Source organism: Camelus ferus, chromosome 14, assembly GCF_009834535.1.
Source record: "Camelus ferus isolate YT-003-E chromosome 14, BCGSAC_Cfer_1.0, whole genome shotgun sequence".
Lineage (NCBI taxonomy): Eukaryota > Metazoa > Chordata > Mammalia > Artiodactyla > Camelidae > Camelus > Camelus ferus.
In genome coordinates, this window is record NC_045709.1 from 3,798,795 (window position 1) to 3,819,155 (window position 20,361).

At 40.1% G+C, this 20,361-nt stretch overlaps 1 protein-coding gene across 3 annotated transcripts in view; it reads right to left on the reverse strand.

Annotated features, from left to right (window-relative positions):
• The window catches only part of VWA8 (von Willebrand factor A domain containing 8), a 294,919-nt gene that overhangs the window by 16,615 nt on the left and 257,943 nt on the right, over positions 1 to 20,361 (reverse strand). For all 3 annotated transcript variants that reach the window (XM_032496061.1, XM_032496060.1, XM_032496059.1), the window contains exons 40-41: positions 18,697 to 18,805; positions 1,009 to 1,134 (exon numbers count right to left, since the gene is read on the reverse strand). In XM_032496061.1, coding sequence (XP_032351952.1) covers positions 1,009 to 1,134; positions 18,697 to 18,805 — 235 coding nt within the window. The remainder of the gene's footprint in view (positions 1 to 1,008; positions 1,135 to 18,696; positions 18,806 to 20,361) is intronic.

Genomic DNA, 20,361 nt, shown 5'->3' on the forward strand with positions numbered 1-20,361 from the left:
AGGATCCTCTCCAAATCAACATTTAGATGGAGTACGCGGCTCTCTTCCCTCCACCAGTCGCTGCACCCCCAGCTCACAGTGGCCACTCACCAATTCTGGTTATTCAGGGACACAGAAGTCACAGAGCCTCAAAGAGGTTCCGTATTTCCCCTTATTGCCATGGTATCGCAAATATTTTAATATTATGGCTGTCTAAAACTTTACACACTATAATTAGAATTATTTCAGAGCAAATTCCTTGTTTTCTAAGCATTTTTCCAGTTACAGGATGGACACAGATCTTTAACCGAACAATAGAAACCCACCAAGATTGCTCTAGTGTTTTCACTCGCAACACCCTCTGGGATTCACAGACACCACATGTCTTTGGTTTTCCCTCCAGGGCACCCTGCTCGATGTCCTAGGAGCTGATCTGTGTCACTGCACTGGCTTCTCTCCCGGCTGCTGGCTTCCAGTGGGCTCCGCTGATGGGCGGCCCTGGCAGGAGATCCAAGGGTGACGATGGGTTCTTTGTTCTTTCAGCCTCTTCTGTGCTGTGGCCCGTGGGTGGGCTCTCTGGCTACTGAAGGGCATGGCTCCTGGCAGGCAGCCCTCTCCAAAAACTGTTTTCCCTGGGTTCCAATAAGTGCTCTCTCCTCTCCCCTTTTAGACGTAGAGTTGGGTCAGATCCTTGCTGCTGGGATACCACACTGTCTGTTTTTTGATTTTCTAAACCTCACCCTTACTTTTATAAATAGTCTTCTTATTAACTGTTCTTATTAACTGTTCCCTAAATTGCTCACTTTGAGTGTGCCTGGTGTTTCTTGACTCACAGTGGGATCTTGACTCATACAATAAACAGTATAATATTTATGTTTATTTTTTCCCTAGTTTAAAAAAACATAATGCTTTCCTTGGTTGCCATATTTAGGGTTGATGGTGTTCTGACAAAGACAACAACTCAAGAAAGCATCTGCCTGTATAGAAGACCCAACTGCAGACCCAGGCTCCTAGTGCACCAGGGCTCACCTGTGGCTCCAGCTCACCCCGGCGTTTGTAGATGGCTTTTTCTCCAGTCAGACCATCAATGATCTTGGCATCGTCTAGTTCCCCAGTAGCTTGGTGTCTTAGCCACTGTCTCTCTTTACCTTTAGCCTACAATGACACAAACACAAAGCCTTTTTGTAATGAGTTCTGCAGGATCCCTGACACATTTTATGCATGAATAACAGGAAACACACCAGGGATCTTTTCAACAAGCGATGGTTATGCAGGAACACAGTTTTCATAAATGGACTGGTTTCTGCTCTGCTGACAAATAAAGGCCCTTTGTGGAGATTTTGTCAATTATAAGTGTTTTAACATATGGAATGATAAAATGAATGCACAGCACACATGAGTAGGGAAATGGTATGCAAATGAACCTCTGGAGAAACAGGCAAAATCTGGAAATTAACGGTGGTGGCATTTCTTGTGGCTTTTCTGTCACGGTTCTCAGAGAAAATTTATTAGGGAACAAAATAATCAGCTTGAACTTGTTAACACCGTCTGCAGGCACAGGGAAAACGTGATCTTCAGAACTCTTCCTTTTGGAGAAACTGTTACTCAAGTTCTCTGTGACTTACAGCACAAGTGGAAAGAGCTGAGAACAGCAGTAGGTGAACATTTTGTTCTCTACTGTTGCCCTGATCGTCTGTATTCAGAAATCTTCTCAATTACTTTTCTTTTTTAAATTTTTAAGGAACATTTTTTTGCACTATTTAATTAATTAATTTATTTATTGGGGAGGGTAATTGGGTTTATTTATTTATTTTTAATGGAGGTACTGGGGATTGAACCCAGGACCTCGTGCAAGCTAAGCACACTCTACCATTGAGCTACACCTTTACCCCCGAATTACTTTTCTAAAGATATTTTTACATAATACTTGCCTGCAATGATGTAAAACTATGTCAGGTGGACTAAGATGATAGTTAAACGATAAAGAGTTATAATATCCCAATCAAGGCATAGGCCTACTACAGCTGAGGATTAAGAAGTGGGAAAAAACGCTAAAATACTTTTATGCACTCAAACTACAGTAGTAGCTAAGATTACGTGCTCTGGCGTCAGACAGCCGGGCTCCAATCCTTCCTTCACCATCAGATCAGATATCTGACCTCAAGCAAGTTATTTAACCTATCCACATTTCATTGTCCTCATTTCTAACATGAATACAACAATAGCTTCTACTTCAATGAGTTACTGTGACAATTAATTGAGATACTACATGGAATTGGCTGAGAGAGCCTGACAATCTATGCTAGCTGGAATTATTATTATTACCATTATTATTAGCCGAGACACATTATGGACAGCTAAGTTCACATTAATTTAAGCACATTTCCATCACTGTTTCATTGCTGGTGGTTGTATGACAGCACTGTCACTGAAAATACAAAGCCAAGTTTCAGGCAGCCAGTGTGTACTTTAAGGGCAGAACAATCACTATACAAAGACGCTCCACACAACACAACTCTGTGTAGTACTATATGTATTGTTTTCCTGTTCCTGTTAGCCTTGCTGCAAACAGGTGCAAAAAATACCACATTTGAATACAGATATATTAATACGAACATGAATTAGAGAAACTCCTAAGCTACCAGCATAAAGATCTTAAATTTGGTGGGCAGTTAATTTCAGGAATTGCCAGGTGTGTGCCCTTTGGAAGTATGCGCTTTCCTGATGTATAATCTTGGTAAGAGCCCCATGATCTTACAGGACAAAGGAACTCACTGGAGCATAGCTCAACGCACTCACATAACTCTATAAGATATACAGCTGAGGGTGACAGGAGGAAGGGGTGGGCAGAATCTTCTAGAATCCTTTCCCACTGAGCTGTGGATCAGACAGACAAGCTCCATCATGCAGTGCTTTCCTTCTCAGGCTCCCTCCCCGCGATATGATTGGGACCTAGCTCTCATCTCTTCTTCCCTGTCATTCCTGACATCCGGAGTGGACAGTTCCTCAGGCTTCCAGGATACACTGTGCTGGGAAACACAACTGTGGATGATCATTTAGGTACCTTTTAACTCTGAGATTCTATGACTCTTGGAGGTACCAAACCGCAGAGCACTGTTCCTGAGTCCTTTCGTAGATGAGGACAGACTCTCACAGACTAGTCTAGACTGGGAAAATAAGCACTGCAGAGAGTTGAAGAGAAGGTGGTAGCAGTAGTCAGCAGCAGTGGCTTGGAAGTTGGTTTCTCCAGTTCTAATCCAGTATCTAATCTAATACAGGATTACAACTGGAACTCGATTATATAACATGTTATGTAACAGTGGTGCCACTGTTATCATTAAGCACTGATTTTCAAAGGTTCCATCAACACACTGACAAGGAAATGACCTTGAGGACTTCTTACTCAAGTCCACTAGTTGCTACATGGTTTTATTAACCAGTGAAACTTTCACCCGGTAAAGAACCATTGCAATGGCCACAGATTAAGTAATTTATTATAGTTTGTAATGCAGATTACCATTGTAGTAAAAATAAATTTAACCCCCCACCATCTCACCATAGAGGAAATATAAAATGCTAAAATTCTAATAATTCTACACCCTTCCCTCATATTTTGGTGTTTCTGCAAATGGAATATACCTTATAATTGATGGCAAAAGAAACCAAGGTAACAGGCAGAGGGTTTACTTGTGACCTGGCTGTCATTCCTAGAGGCCACACATATGACCTTGGCTGAGCATAGCAGGTACCACTCATTGAATTACTTCCATTGGCAGCACAGACAATTGACTTTTAATTTGAGTTACGATTTCTAATTATTATTTAAAACGAATTCAAAGACATTACAGTACAATAAAGCATAAGAATAATGAGTAAAGAAATGGAGTGCAGGATGCAAACATACCAGAAGTGAAGCAAGATTCTTTGCTGCAGAAGTGACCACACTTCCAATGAGACCTACAAAGGGAAGACGATCTGCGAGGTGGAACCTGGGTTTGTGTTTGTTAGGAGAACGTGTGCATAGTGGACCTCAGGTCACAGCCATGCCTCGAATCATGGCAGAAAAAGCATCAGACTAGGACTAGCATATGAAGATTCTAGTCTTGGCTCACTTGGGGCAAGTAATTGAGATGCCTGGGTCTTTACAGTCTCATCTTCAAACTGAGGGGGCGCTGTGTCAGTGAGTAACAGTCTATACTTAATAATAAAATCACTAGTATTAAGGGGATTTCCCAACTATTTTTTTTTCACCCTTCACCTCTTCTTAATTATATCAAAATACTAAGGACAGGAGTATTTTCTTAAATAACTGGGAATTGTCTCCGATTTGAAAGCTTCCAAAAATATGTTCATTAAGGATGCTAAAAAGTGACTTTGAAGAAAAGTGTTTTTTCACTAGTAAATCTATTCGTCAATAACAGAAATAGGTGAATTGCCTGCTAAATGCAACAAATTATGGGGAACATAACTGCTTAGGAAACCAATTCATTCCTTGTCTATTTTGACATTTTTTAATGGAGTTTGCTTTAAGCTAGTTTGCTGTTGATGGTAAGCATTTTGAGAGACTTGGGTGGATAATTAGTTACAGGAAACATGCTTTGCTTTCCAAACTTCCCCATCTTTCTGCCACAACATCAACACTTAAAAGAAAGCGCCAAACATCTAGAACCTAGCAGATTTATAATTTGGTGAAAAGCTTTCATTTTTCGATCAGGAGTTTTGGGGATACTAAAAATCTCCTAAACAGCTGTCCAAGAGTCTTAGCAATTCAGATTGTTCTCTAAATTGACATAGAGCCAGATCTAAGAAATATTAAGAACAATTATATTAGAAACATTCAGGACATTAGAACTGTTAATAGGATTCACCATTTATATCAACACATGAATGCTTATGGTATGGATATATATTTTTGAAGGCTATCTAAAAACTACATTAATAAGCATACAGACATAATTAAGTAAAACCACAGAAACAAACAAATGATCATATCACTGTAACAAAAGTGATAAAGTTTACTAAATGCCGTACCCTGGAAAGCAGTCCATTAGGCTGTTTTATCCTCCTAAGATTTAAATTTAAGATTGCCACAGAATACCACAGACAGCTGCCTGCTTTATGACAATCAGACAGGAGTATTATTACCCAAGTGTAATTATTTAGTGGATTACCCTCTAATTGTATTTATAAAGATCTGACTGTAGTAAAGCAATCTGGAGTAATGTTGCTATTTTAGATATTCCTATACTAGTACATTTATCATTTACCAGAAGAATTTTGTCTTCAATATTCCTCAGGAGGCTTGTGAGATAGAAATGCTTCTGGCCAGCTAAGCTAACAGCCAGAGCTAATTTATTAACAGGCAGCCCTTCAAGACTATGAAGAGAACAAGTTAACTCCTTACGAGAGGTTCGCAAAATCCTGTGTTATTGACATCTATTCAAATCAGTGTCAGAGCGCAGATATCAATCAGTCTGTCACAAACTAAAGACGCAAGGAGGGAATTCCATGTGGTGTGAATTTGGGGACGTTGAGCAGACAAGGTCTGAGTGAAGAACAATGGAGCCAGGACCCAGTGAGGACCGTCAAAGCCAGCCTAGCAGCACTGCGGACTTCTGTGGGGTCCATGCTCATAATTAGTAAAAACGATTAAAAAAAGGGGGTCCTTTTTAGCAGGCATATTAGTGCCCTAGGTAAGGGGGTTACAGTGTTACAAAATACTTTTCCCTTAGAATATTATGTTTGTCCGCTCTCTCTGGATTCACCATCATGTAAGAACCTAGGGATCTTAGATCTTAATTTTCATATGCTAGTTTGATTCTTTTCTTATGTTTGATTATCTTTTAAGGTAACTCTCTAGCTTGAAGACTCTGTTTCTGTTTTGTATGCCAACAAAAGGAAAAGACTTAATAAAATCTGGGGTCAGAGCGAGAGAAGGGATATGCTTTTTCTAATAAATCTGTTTCCCCTTTTTGTGGGTCAACTTAAAAAAATAATTAGGTTTATTTACTTATGTATTTATTTATTTTTTAAACTTTTTTTAAATTGAGTTATAGTCAATTTACATTGTTGTGTCAAATTCCAGTGTAGAGCACAATTTTTCAGTTATACATGAACATACATAAATTCATTGTCACATTTTTTTTTGCTGTGAGCTACCATAAGATCTTGTATATATTTGCCTGTGCTATACAGTATAATCTTGTTTATCTATTCTACATTTTGAAATCCCAGTCTGTCCCTTCCCACCCTCTGCCCCATGGCAACCACAAATTTGTATTCTATCAGTCTGTTTCTGTTTTGTATTTCTGTTTTGTTTTTGTTTTTTTTTTTTAGATTCCACATATGAGCCATCTCGTATGGTATTTTTCTTTCTCTTTCTGGCTTACTTCACTTAGAATGACATTCTCCAGGAACATTCATGTTGCTGCAAATGGCGTTATGTTGTCATTTTTTTATGGCTGAGTAGTATTCCATTGTATAAATATACCACACCTTCTTATATATCCAGTCATCTGTTGATAGACAGTTAGGCTGTTTCCATGTCTTGGCTATTGTAGTGCTGCTATGAACATTGGGGTGCAGGTGTCATTTTGAAGTAGGGTTCCTTCTGGATTTATGCCCAGGAGTGGGATTCCTGGGTCATATGGTAAGTCTATTCTTAGTCTTTTGAGAAATCTCCATACTGTTTTCCACAGTGGCTGCACCAACCTGCATTTCCACCGGCAGTGTAGGCGGGCTCCCTTTTCTCCACAGCCTCTCCAGCATTTGTCATTTGTGGAATTTTGAATAATGGCCATTCTGACTGGTGTGAGGTGATACCTCATTGTAGTTTTGATTTGCATTTCTCTGATAATTAGTGATATTGAGCATTTTTTCATGTGCCTACGTATGTATTTATTTTTTATGGAGGTACTGGGGATTGAACCCAGGACCTCGTGCATGCTAAGCATGCACTCTACCACTGAGCTATACCCACTCCTCCCAACTGTTAAAATTTACATATAGCATACTTGTAATAAAGTACATAAATCTTAAGTGTCGAGTCAGTGAACTTTAAAAGTGAACACACCCTTGTAACACCTGCATCTCCCCAACCTCCTGGGGCCTCTTCTGGACTTGACCCGGCCCCTGCCAAAGGAAACCCCCGCCGCCTGACTTCTATCACCACAGATTAGGTTTGCCTGTTTTCCAATTTCATAAAATGGAATCACACAGTGTGTAGTCTTTTCTATCTGGCTTCCTTGGTGCAACATCATTCCCACGAGTGGCACTGATGCTGTTGGGTTCAGCAGGGCTTTATTTTCTGTCTCTGCTGTAACAATGTTCAGTAGTGTCATTTTGACCATATGTCACAATTTATCTAGTCTACTGCTGCATTGTTTCCACTTTGGGGCTATTGTGAGTAATGCCACATGTCTTCTGAAGCAGGTATGCATGTATTTCTGTTGGGTGGAAATCCTGGATACTCTCGGCTTTAGGAGATACTGCAAAACAGGTTTCCAAAGTGTTTTTCCCAATTTATATTCCCACGAGCAGTGTATGAGGGTTTCCTCTGCTCCCATCTTTAGAGACACTTGATATTGACAGCTGCTTCTTTTTTTTTCTTCTAATTTTAGCCATTCTGGTGGGCGTACATTCACTTCTTAATTTTTATTTGTGGATAAATGAATTACTTTTGGTTCTATGTGTCACTGATATTTTTAGGAACATGAATTAGTAGTTTCTGTTTTTGAGAAGTCAAAGTATCTACAAGCCTTCTGATCTAGAACTATTGGGCACAAAGACATTTTTTATAATAGTAGCACTATTCATTCAGTATATAACTTGCAGATAAATATGAACAGATAGTTTATCAGCTGTCCTGAGCTAGCCCACTGATACCTGGAAACTCAGAACAGGAAGAGGCCTTTCAAAGTGGGTGCTCTTGGAGGCAATGGGCTGGAGGGGGAGCTCTTTAAAAATTTCCTGAGGGCTGGAATAGAAATATTGATTATTTGGGACTGTGTATTTTATGGGGCTCACTGAAATACTTCTTTAAATAGTAAGTTCCTACTGTATCTAAATACAAAGGGCAAACATGTTCTTTATTATATATTCCTATTGCATGAAGAAAAGTATTCTTGTAAACATGCCCGTTTTGTATTATGTAATAAGTCCATACTAATAAGAATTCATTACATATGAAGGTAGGTTTCACTAGTAAAAAGTTATAGATTTTCTAAAAAAGAAACATAGTTTTATTACTTTTATGTTAAGAACACTTAGACTAACTGAAATGCTCAGAGGATGATGTATTCTGGTTAATTCATTTTCTGGGAAATGATTTGGTTAACCAGAAAGCGCGCGCGCGCGCACACACACACACACACACACACACACACACACACACAAACACACAAACACACATCCATAGCAGTGAGGACACTAGGAGGAACAAACCTGACAAAAACCAATTACCTTGTGGTTTGAGATACTCTGTCTTGTAATTTCAGCACTGAAAGTATTCTGACTAACTTAAAAACTTTCACTTATTTGGGTTATGGTTTATCAAGACTTCCTTTTTCGATAAACTCTACAAGGAAGCCAATCTTCTATTATTCCTTCAGAATCTAACGAAAAGATTAGAAAGATTTAAATAGACATTTCTATAGAAAGCACATCCATTCCACAGAGTAAAGCTTTTTTTTTGCTATTAATTTGTACCATTCAAACAAAAAAAATATGCTGGATTAACGTAAACTTCTGTATAGTATTTATAGAATAACAAATTATAAATCAGTGGAAACAAAAACTTTTTCTTTGTGGTTCTTGATGTTTTGACATAGTGAAAAATATTCTAGTAAATACCTGTTGGGTTGCTAGCTGTTCTAAATGGTAAAGCAGTATTGCCAAAAAAGGGGCAGATACAGACTCTTCCTGTGTTAAGGAATTTCCTGTTTCTTGAAGTAACACCTCATTGCAATAAAAACACAGTTCTCCTTAGAAGAATTTGTACTCCTGGATGCTGATATGGAACTAAATTATTACTTTGCATGACAACTTAATGTCATTTTACAATTAGTTTTTGTTTTTTTAGGGGGAGGTAACTAGGTTTTAAAATTTTTATGTTTATTTATTATTTTTTATTTTATTATTATTATTATTTTTTAATGGAGGTGCTGAGGATTGAACCAGGACCTCGTGCATGCTAAGCACACACTCTACCGCTTAGCTAGACCCTCTCCACCAACAATTATTTTTTATGAACAATTTCACATCTTTCTTTCAGGAGTTAGATATTTTGCACTTCAAAGGAGCTGGGAACCACACATATCAGTGTGCACGTATAACAGGCATCTTAGTTCTAACAAGTAGCAAACTTAGTTTAAAACTGAGCCCTAGGTCCCAGCTCCCCCTGTCTCCAAGTTCTCCTCTCAGCAAAAGGCAATGGGCAACCCCACTCTTTCAGCTGTTTAGGCCACGTAGCTGGGCATCATCTTGACTTCCCCTTCCCTCACATCTCACACCTAGTCCACCGGCAAAGCCTCTCAACTTCCAGGGGTATCTGATCGTCTCTTATTGTGTCCATATCTTCCCAGGTTCAATCGTCATTTCCTCCTGCTGGGACCATTGCAATAGCCTCCCACCTGCCCCCCCGTCCCCACTTTTACTCTTATTCCCCCAACAGTCCCCTCTCCACACAGTAATCAAGAATATTTATAAAAACGTGTTGTAATTTGCAAGAAATATATGAAAAAATACCGGCATGATTAAGTTTTTAAAAAATCTGGCTTAACTTCAATTTCTCTATTTCAGGAATGAAATCATATTTGTCTCTCTTGTACATAATATGTATTATCACACTTTTTGCTTCTTTTATTTCTCTATATCAATTTCTTGCATTTTGTTTAATTTTTGAAATAATATGGGAATTGAAGCCCTGTTTATTATTTTAAAATTTACTATATTTTATACCATATATCTTTAAAAAGCATTATTCTTGATATCTGAATTTTCTTTTAAATATACTTACCACAATTATTGAGACCTGATTCTGTGTTTAACTGCTTCCAATGCTCATTAGTGATCCTTTTATACCACGAGTTTCCCAATCTTGAGGAATTTGATTCCTCTCTTTTTAAAAAAATTTTTTTGAAGGGGTAATTAGGTTTATTTATTTATTATTATTATCTTTTTTTAATGGAGTAAGCATGCGCTCTACTGCTTAGCTAAACCCCCACCCCCGATTCCTCTCTTAACTGGCTGGAATATTTATACATACTTATGTATAGATGTCTGTGTGGGCACATGTGTGTATACACATTTACTTCAAAATTATTTTCAAAAAGAATACTTAAGTGACACGAATTTTAAGTCTCTGAATATCTGAAAATGTCTTTCTGTCACCTTGGTACTTTGGCTGAGTCGAGTCACAACTAGGGTCACAACTGTGCCTGCCCCCTCCCAAATCCTGCAGATAGTTTCACAGGCTTCTGGCATTCAGTGTTCCAGGGACAACTAACATCGGATGAATTTTTCTTTCTCGGACAACAGTTGATTTTTTTGTCTGCTTGCATGCTTTAAGGATATTTTCTTTGTTTCTGAAATGTTAAATTCCATGAAGCTGTGGTGAGATGCTTATCTCTTTTCCTTAATTTTGCCTGGTACTCAGTGAAGTTCTTTTTTAAAAATTAGATGTCCTGTAACTTCACATTTCCTGGTCCAACAAACGATCTGTCTTGCTGAATGCTCCATTTCAACTTGAGAAGAAAATGTTACTCTGGGGTAGTATGTTATTAAATGTTATTGAGCTCCAACTAACATCTCCTATAGCTCCTTAATTTTCAGTCTGCAGTAAAGTGCTTTTGATCCATAGACGCAGGGCTGTCCTCAGCTGAGTACAGTTTTCTCATTGCTATTACTTGGCTTATTGCTCATACGTGCTAAATTTCGGTGGCCTCTTCGGGAACATCGTTGGTTCATTCAGCATGTATTTACTGAGCACTCACCAGTGACTAAGTAAGTCCTGGTCTGCTTGTTGGGATGGCTCATGGTTCTGTATGTGAGCTCTCTGCTCTGTTTTTATTGACCGGCTTTCTTATGATTTTTACATCTACAGTATGGGACAACACTTCCAGTTTTCCATTCACATTAGTACTTAGACTTGAGACTGGATTGAGTCTGTTCTTTCTACTTTTAATGTAGATTTCAGTTTTGGCATTGCATTTTTAGTTTGCTAAAATAATTATAATCTTTCCTTATTGCATTCAACTCCCTTATTATTTCTGCTTGCTTCTTAGCCAGATCCTTTTAAATTCATGTCTTATTTTATAGACTTAATGTTTCTTTGAACTCTGAGAATGTTCAAAACAGATGTTTTCTAAAAATTTGGTGTTTTCTGAAGAAAATATTCTAGTCAACCAGCATTTTCTTCCTCGATATCTTGAATGCTTTATCTTCTGCCTCACTGTAGAATAATTTCACAGATCACATCTCATTTAATTTTGGGGGGGGTTCCTTTCTATTGAATGATGACTGTTCAAAACTGTCCAGCAACAGATTGGATGGATTCCCTGCCTTGTTACCATTAGAATTCTCCTGGAAGATTTTAGACTGGTGCTAGCAGTTGAAGCAAAGCTATACCATGAGCTTCAGAGCTCTGCAGGGAAGGCGCCGGGACCGTGGACAGTCACAGCATGAGAACGTCATCTCCACATCATTTCTTATTTTGTTTGGAAAAGCCACTGCAATGAGGCCATTTGGCATTTGTTTGGTCTAGTTGTCAAGCCACGTATATGTTGAGGCTGGTCTGATCCCTTTCCCCATGTTATTCCTCTTCCAGCTTTCTGCTTGTCATTTTACGCCACTGCAGGAAACCTAGACCTCCCCACACCCACCCCTCCCCAGGGCGGATGCTTTCAGATGCTGCTGTTGGCAGTGACAGAATGGAGGTCAGGTGGTCTGCTCCTCCCCAGTCTAGGGCTCCCTCTTTTACCCCCTGCCTCTCCAAGTAAGAGATGTTGATACGATTTCTGTTGGGTCTCAAGGACTGACCTGCTAGTAATGTTTTTTCTTAGGAAGGTTTGAGTTGTCTTTGGTACTATTACTCATAGGGGTCACACTGCACTACATTTAGCAAAAACTCTTCAAAGCTTCCTATATGTCCTAGCACTCTTCCCTAATTTCTTGTCACATGGGTTTTTCACTGTTTACAGCTCTTTACTATTTTAATCATTTTTTTGAGTTAAAAAATTGAAATATAGTTGATTTTTCAATGTTGTGTTAGTTTCTGGTGTACAGCATAGTGATTCAGTTATACATATATATATATATATTTTTTCATTATAGGTTAATACAAGATATGGAACATAGTTCCCTGTGCTATATGGTAGGTCTTTTTTGTTTATCTCTATTTTAATCATTTTAATGGTAATCTGGCAAAGCCTTTGCTCATGCAGCCTGGAAGTCAGGTCTTTATTTCTTGGCTGTACTCGGTTGAAGTTGTCCTCTCATGGCCACTGATGCCCTCCACTGAGTGATGAGCCATTCCTGTGCTAAGAAAGAGTAACTAGCATTTCATTGTTCTCCTTGGAAATGCAGACATTCCTTGACAGGGCTGTCTCCACCTTTCCCTCTCTTTGCTCTGCACTCTCATCTTTGTCCACACATCTCCCCTCTTGACTTGGGCTGTACGTCTACACAGACGACCATAAAAATAGACATATCTACACAGATATGCAAACCTATCCTGTACTCCAGAGTCACATCTTAGAATCTTCAATGCTTGACATTTTTTCATAGGTGTCCAAACCAAACATTTGCTTTCTCCACAAGTCTCTCCTCTTCCTATGGTCCTTGTTTCTGGCCTCTAGGGCTTGAAAACCTCACCATCCCCCTTGCCCCATGTTCCATCAGTCACCGTCTTCTTGTCCTACCTCCATACTGTTCCATTTTTCCTATTTTCATTTCAGTTATCCTGGTTGGGATAACTTGACCTGAATAACTGAAGTAATTTTATGATTTGATTTCCTGGCTTCCACCTCTCTCTTCCCTGATACTTTCTCTCTCCACGGCTGTGAAACTCTCTAGAGAAAATAAAACCACAACACTGCCTTTCTCAGTCATGGCCACGCTCCTCACTGATGATAAAGGACAGTCAGCATGGATTCACCGTCTCTCTAGTTATCTCTCCTACTACCCTCCCTGCCCACAAGCCTATCCCAAAGCTCTGAACTCTAGTCACCGGGACTATTTGCCATTCTCTAAACAGCCTTGTATTCAAGTCACTGTCCTCTGCTCAGTGGTTTCTTCTGTCTAGACCAGAGGTACACAGACTGGCTTTGGTGTGTAAATACCTGTTAGTGGTCCATGATGAAATAAGGAACAGAAATTGACAGTCAGGATTTAGAAACTTTTATGGCAATTTGATCAAGTACTTTTATGTTTGTTGAATCTAATATTAAATCATATAGGCTTGGATTTTGTGTATTATTTTTGTATCTTTTCTTTCCAGTAATTCATTTCCAGTTTATTTTATAAAAGTGTTAGTCTGTGATTAATTGAAAGAAAAAACAAACATGGTCCTTCTCCACAGATGGTTTGAAAAGCTCTGGTCAAGACTGTCTTTCCACCCGCATCCTTAGAAGAGTTGCCAGTAAAACCATACTCATCCTTCATGGTCCAGCTCAAATGACCTTCCCTTTGTGAGTCTTTCCCTAACTGACCAGCCTAGAAGCTGCTCACACATCTGTCTACATAACCATAGCACCTTGTTAAAAACCTTTCTGTGGCATTTACTGTATTGTGGCTTCTGTTACAACTATACACACGTCTTCTTTACTAGAAGGTTAATCGTTGAGGTCAAGAACCCTTAGGCAAAATAGATATTCAGTTACTGTCCACTGGGTGAAATACAGTTATTACAGACTAAGTAAAAGGAATAGGGAAACGCTTTCCAATTTTTACATACAGCAAAATGGGGGCTTACAATAAAGTCCCTTACCTGGCACCTGCCTGCCTCCCAGCCTCAAATGCTTCTGCATTTCACACTGAGTGGTGCCCCTGCCTTTGGTGGGCCCTCGGCTCACACCTGAGACCGCGGTGTCAGGCTTTCGTCTATGCTGCGCCCCCTGCTGGGCAGGCACTATTTTCACCCTCCTTTGGTTAATACCCATGAGTCTTTCAAGACCCAGGTCATGGATCCTTTCCTTCAAAGTCTATCCTAGAAGCCCTTTCCTCTGGGCATCCACTGTGTTCAATTCATCCTTCCACCAAGACGCTTACATATTAAACTGAAATGATCAGTGACGGTGCCTGTCTTCCCGCCCCTGAGACTTCAACCTTTGTTGAGTGCGGGGACAATATCTTATTAACCTCTGTGACCTCAGTGCCCAGCACAGTGCATGTCACAGGTCAGTGTGTTCAAAAACACCGTTTATCTGAACACAAGCTCATTTTGAACCACTAAAGGGGAAAAAAACGAACATAACTGTTGGCTCATGGAGACACCATGCTAGGCAAAGCAATCAGAGAAAGGCTAATTAAGTTTAGCCTGAGGATGAAATGACTGATTGTAGATTAGAAAAAAACACTGGAGAGAAGATATGATTAAAATCAGTGGCTTTTTGTAGGAATGGACAGCTTCTTTTGTTAGGGAAAGCTATAATCAGAGATTCAGATTCTAAACCAAGTCTAACTGAAGTTATCTACTATTCTAATAAGAAAATTCTTGCCATTGCTTCATAAAGGCTCTGATAGCCAAGACTCTATGGTATTGTGTGAAGAATCCGGTCAAGAAACAAAGGAAGGTAACTGGTGACAGCTGCCTCTTTGGTGGGGCAGTGGAGAGAGGTAATTAAGTTTATTTATTTATTTTTAATGGAGGTACTGGGGATTGAACCCAGGACCTCATGCATGCTAAGCACGCACTTTGCCACTGAGTTATACCCTCCCCACCCCCAATAGCTGTCTTAATTGAAAAGAGTGACACGTGACGCATCAGAGGCATATGCTGAAGCCATGTTAACATAAACGGCAATGACATTCCCTTTCCTCAGACCTCCGCCCAGCCGCCCGGAACCAGTGCGTGGGCCTGCAGCTGGGCTTTGAGAAATCACCTCAAGTGATGATCTGCTACGCCCTGGCCAGACTTTGTTCACCAAGGAAACACCCATGGTTACTGGGATTACTCAACAACCTCAAAATAGCTGGACGTTATTAGTCAATCAGAGCCACACAGGACTGGCAGGAGATGCCCAAAGGGGACCACATCAAGGCTGTCTTGTTCTGGCTGCAATCTGAAGACATATTCCACATGAGGCCCTGCCTATCCTTGGTCAGTAGCTGTGCTTTCAACTGGCATTATCTTTCTAAATTGAGAAGTAGAAGGGCCGCTTGAACATAACACCTCTATGGCTTAAAAACAAAGATTCAGTTAGGGAAACACTTAAAAATACTTTAAGAAGTCACAGTAGTGGGTTTGCCTTTTCTTTCTTTGGCTGATCTTGTACATATAATGTCATTTATTTTAAAGGGTTGATGTCAGGATTAAATGCAATGATGTTTATAAAAGTTACTATAGCCTAGTGCCCAGTGAATACCAATCAAGATATTAACTAACACCAGATGAGGAGTCTGGGTTTGCATTTGGATAATAGTGCAAAATGTCATAAGAGTATATGTGAGAATTAAGCTTTTCACAGAATTGTTGAGTTGGAAGAAGGTAACAGGCCTAACAGGTAATAGAGACCTGAGCTTTGGGCTCAGACATCTGGTTTACCAGCCACAGGGACCTAGGACAAGCTACGTCATCTTTCTAATCCTTAGTTCCCTCACTAAAAGTTGAGATGACATCTGTGTCTCAGTTTCTTCATCTATCAAATGTAGAAAATAATACTGACTGGTGGTTGTAAGGATTAACGAGCACAATGAATGTAAAGTACCTGACTGGGTACCTGGCCTGCAGTCCAGCTGATGAATATTAGCAAGTGAAATGAAGGGAATGGTGCAGCCAGTGCTTCTGTAGAGAATGCTATATGCTAGGCATTCTTTTCAATGGTTTACATGTATCATCTTCGTTCATCTTAATAGCTGCCCAGTTATCTGTTTTTCCCATTTTACAGAACCCAGGCTGTCTGGCTCCACAGCTGGCACTATTAGCCACTAAGTGATAATGATTTTGATGATAATGATGATGATGATGGAAGAGATCTTGATGATGATGCTAATAATGTAAGGCATGGTAATTGCTCAATAAATGCTTGCTATTATTAAAACACTGGTGTTATTTGTAAAGATTTCTAGAGATGGACGTTCCACATCCTTTTTAGGTACTCATTTAAGGATTAAATCACTTTTATTTCCTTTCTTATATTTTAAAACTCTTTCTTGCTATGATTTAAGCCTATTTTCTCTTTTTCAGATTTCCAGAGGAAGAAAGAATGGTAACTTCCCTGAGATAATTATTTACACTATTTGAGGATATTTAGAAAGTTATTAATCCCAATCCCTTTATGGTTTTTTGGGGTGCCAATTTCTTCTTTTCCATCTATTTAATCTTATTTGTTGCTTTTCCTTGAGTCCTTCATAGTTTCCTTTCATGTCTCTCTTTGAAAGCTGGAAGCAAAACTGGAAGTGGTTGTCTGATACTGGTCTCATCGCTGAGGTGTTTAGCAGAAGAGTCATTCCTTAACGTTAACCCTAATTCTCACCCAGGCTTAATTTGTCCCTACTTTAAGAAGTCATAGTAGTGGGTCTGATTTTTCTTCCTTTGGCTGATCTTATAAATATAATGTCATTTATCTTAAAGGGTTGATGCGAGGATTTAATGCAAAGATGTTTGTAAAAGTAACTATAGCCTTGTGCCCAGTGAATACCAATCAAGACATTAACTAATAGCAGATAAGGATTCTGATTCCTTCAATTAAAAGTGTATTTTTGCATCCCTTCTACTACTGGGAATCCTCCAATGGCCTGTTTGTGCAATGTTCTCATGGCATCCAGGGCCAGTCACGAGCTGGTCCTCACGACTGGGCCAGCCTTCTCCCTTGCACCATCTGCCACCATGTACATGGTCTTAGTCACATGGAACAAAACGCCCTTCTCAGAACTCACTGTGCTCTCCCATGCCTCCATGCACCTGTACGTGCTGCGTCCTCTGTCTGGAATGCCTTGATTTCTCAACTGCCTGGAAACTTCCTCAGCATCTTTCAAGAGTGAACTCAAGCATTACATCCTCTGTGAAGGCTCTTCTCATTCATCAGCTCATTCATGCACGTACTTCTCTGCAGAACTTAGGAAACTGAGTATTTATCTTCTTTAAGTTCCTTCTTTGAGGACAGGGGCTGCATTTGATTTTTCTATTTCTAATGCCTGGTGTGCATCATGAACTTAAGAAATGAATGAATGACAGAACCATACTCATTCTTCAGTCGTATATAAGCACCATCTCCCATGACCCTCATTTCCCGTGAACCACCCACTTTTGGCTCTTATTCGCTTACTGCCCTGCCCTGGAGCTCAGAGCCCACCCAGAAGCTGCCTTCAATGCCTAGGGCAATGAGCACTTGCCAAGCGAGTGACTATGGAAGAAAAGTCAATCATTCAAAGTTATGTTGTTTACATAGTTTGCATTAAGTCTTGAGGTGTTTTATCTTAAATAACTGCATATGAATTTTTTTTAAAAAAGCAAACAGCTTAAGTCTTACATTTCATAGATTTTGAAATTAGGCATCTCGTTAATCATTACGAAGACCTTTCCCTTTGGAAATGATGAAACTTTTCCTAATCTCTTGATGCAGTTTAGAGCTTTTTAAAAATGAGACTTTCTCAGTTTGAAGTTAAGATGGTGGATTAAATGTGCATCATGAAGTAACTTATGGTGAAAGAAATATGAAAATGAAAATGAATACATGTATGTTCATGTATGACTGAAGCATTGTGCTGTACACCAGATATTGAACAACATTGTGAACTGACTATATTTCAAGAAAAAAAAATACAGTTTTTAAAAAGTACATCATGAAAACCTACCTCCAATAACTAGCAAATAATAATAAAATATCCCCTCAAAAGAACCACCAAAATCAGGCACCAAAGAGGGAAGGGGCATGACTGAAAGCAATTGACCTCAAACACTCAAGGAAAGGAACCGAAGATTCCAGAGCAGAGTGAAGCATGTCACAGCTGGGCTCCTAGCCCTGCCCCTTCTCCCCCGAAATGAGGCTTCTCTCTCCAGGCAAAGCGATCTTATGTCATTTGTGATTTTAGAGAATGCTTAGCCCTTCCTTAATTACCTGTGCAAAGTGGTCAGAACACGATCTCAAGTGTAAAATCTCCACATAACAAATCTTTGCTTAAGAAATATTAAAGCATCTTAGTATTTTTTTATGGGCAACAGTAACATTAACTAGTTCAGAGGGGACCAGGCTGTGAAACTGCAAAGAGGCTGGCAATGTGGGGGCCGGAGGAAGAGGGGCCAGGGTGCATCGAGGATGCTCAGCCTGGATGATTCAAAATGCTCCCCTCGTTGCCTGGAGAGTCATTCACAATAGAATGATTTGTAGGAAGAGAATTCTACTTGTGGACTTCTAGTAGAGGTGAGATGCTCATAGGTCTATATGAGGGAAATCGGGGAGTCTGATGCCTTTTAGGGCTGCTGGTCACATGACTGCTTCCTGGACAGAAGGAAAGGTGAGGTGGCCTAGATTATTTTCTTGGTCCATAAATGTTGATTACCTGTAAATTATCCAGGATAATTCGGAGGGAGTGCACCTGCCGTCGAACAGCACCTGAAAACCTTTCGTAGGTTGCAGCATCATATTCACTCATCTGGATCTCTTTTAACCTAAAATCAGAGGGTGAAAAAGACAGCAGCTGAAATCACGTCCATGTGGGTCTTTAACTTCCGTTCATCTACTGCCAGCCCTGTAGCAAACTCCTTGGTAACTCTTGCTTTTGGGGAGAAAAAGCAAGAAGTGATGTCTCCGGTGAAAGTTTCAAAAGAGAGGATTGTGTGTACAGTGATGTGCTGCAAAATGGTTAACAAGTCGCCCTGCAGGGGTAAAGAAGCCCTGATTTGTAGTGTTTGCTGATTTCCCTGGTGATCGATTTTAAGCTACCAATAGTGAGGCCCCTGAGCCCTGAGTTAGAAAGAAATGTACGTGGTTGGCTCACATGAGCCTGTCTGAGTCAGCCCTGGAGCACACTGTTGCTATATCCCAGAGGCGTGCCGTGATGCTGGCACATGGTCTGTTCATGTGGCAGATTCCTTGAGAGATCCCATGGCTTGCTTTTTAAGATCCAGGACATCTAATTTGGTCGACCAGGGTAACAGTTCAGACCCAAAGAATGCAAATAAATGTGTTGCTACGTAAAAAATCCAAGAGTTTTCTGAAATTGCCAACTGTGTGTTTTTGTTAGGATAGTTGTGTTTTAATATTATTGTAGCTTTGAAATTCTATCCTGCCAGTATAGTGTTTCCTTTTATCGTTTTTCATTATTTCCTTCTGCTACAGCCCCGTCAGTGCACTCACAGTTTCCTGAACATACCATGCGCCCAGGGCCTTTGAGCCCTGCCTGGGCTTCTCTCCCATCCAGAGTGCCTTTCCCTGCTTCTTTGCCTACTAACTCCCACAAACTCTTCAGAGCTCAAATCAATGATCACCTCCTCCAGGAAGCCTGCTCTGATCTTCAGGTCTGTCTCCTGTGCTCTCATATCATTTCATGCTTATGTCTATCGGAGCGGTTGCTACCTGTGCTCTAGTTGTGTCTGCTTCCTGTCTCCCCAGCTGGACTCTTTGCTCCTTCGGTCTTTCTCATCTTTATCTGCCCGGTGCCTAGCATGATACTGAGCAGAACAGATGCTCCAAATAAACTGAGATGAATGACTGAAATACAAATAAGACTCAGAATTATTGAAAACGCAGGATCTTTAATCATAAGTAGATGGTTTTGTAGCATCGTGTCCATAATACACTAATTTAATCACACATTCCTAGAAACTTCTATGAATGGAAAGGGTGCTGATACCAGGACAGGGAATGGTGAATGCATATCTCAAAAGCCTAACCATACCACAGTCTTCTACACTGCTCTGTGTGTGTGTGTGTGTGTGTGTGTGTGTGTGTGTGTGTGCACGCACGCGCGTGCAAGCATGCAATGTCAGAGGGAGGGATCCCAGGTGCAGAGCTGAAACGCTTACCGAGAGTATATTTCTACTGCCTTGGGCTGGAACAGAAACCACAAATGCTCAGAGAGGATGAATGGCCTCTATTCTTCCCTGTCGGGCCGGGCACTGGGAAGAATCCATCCATCTCAGGGCACAGCACTAGAGGCTTATTGGAATCACGTTAGGCTTTGACTCCCACGGAGCAGACGTGCAATTCTGGCCCTACCACCTGG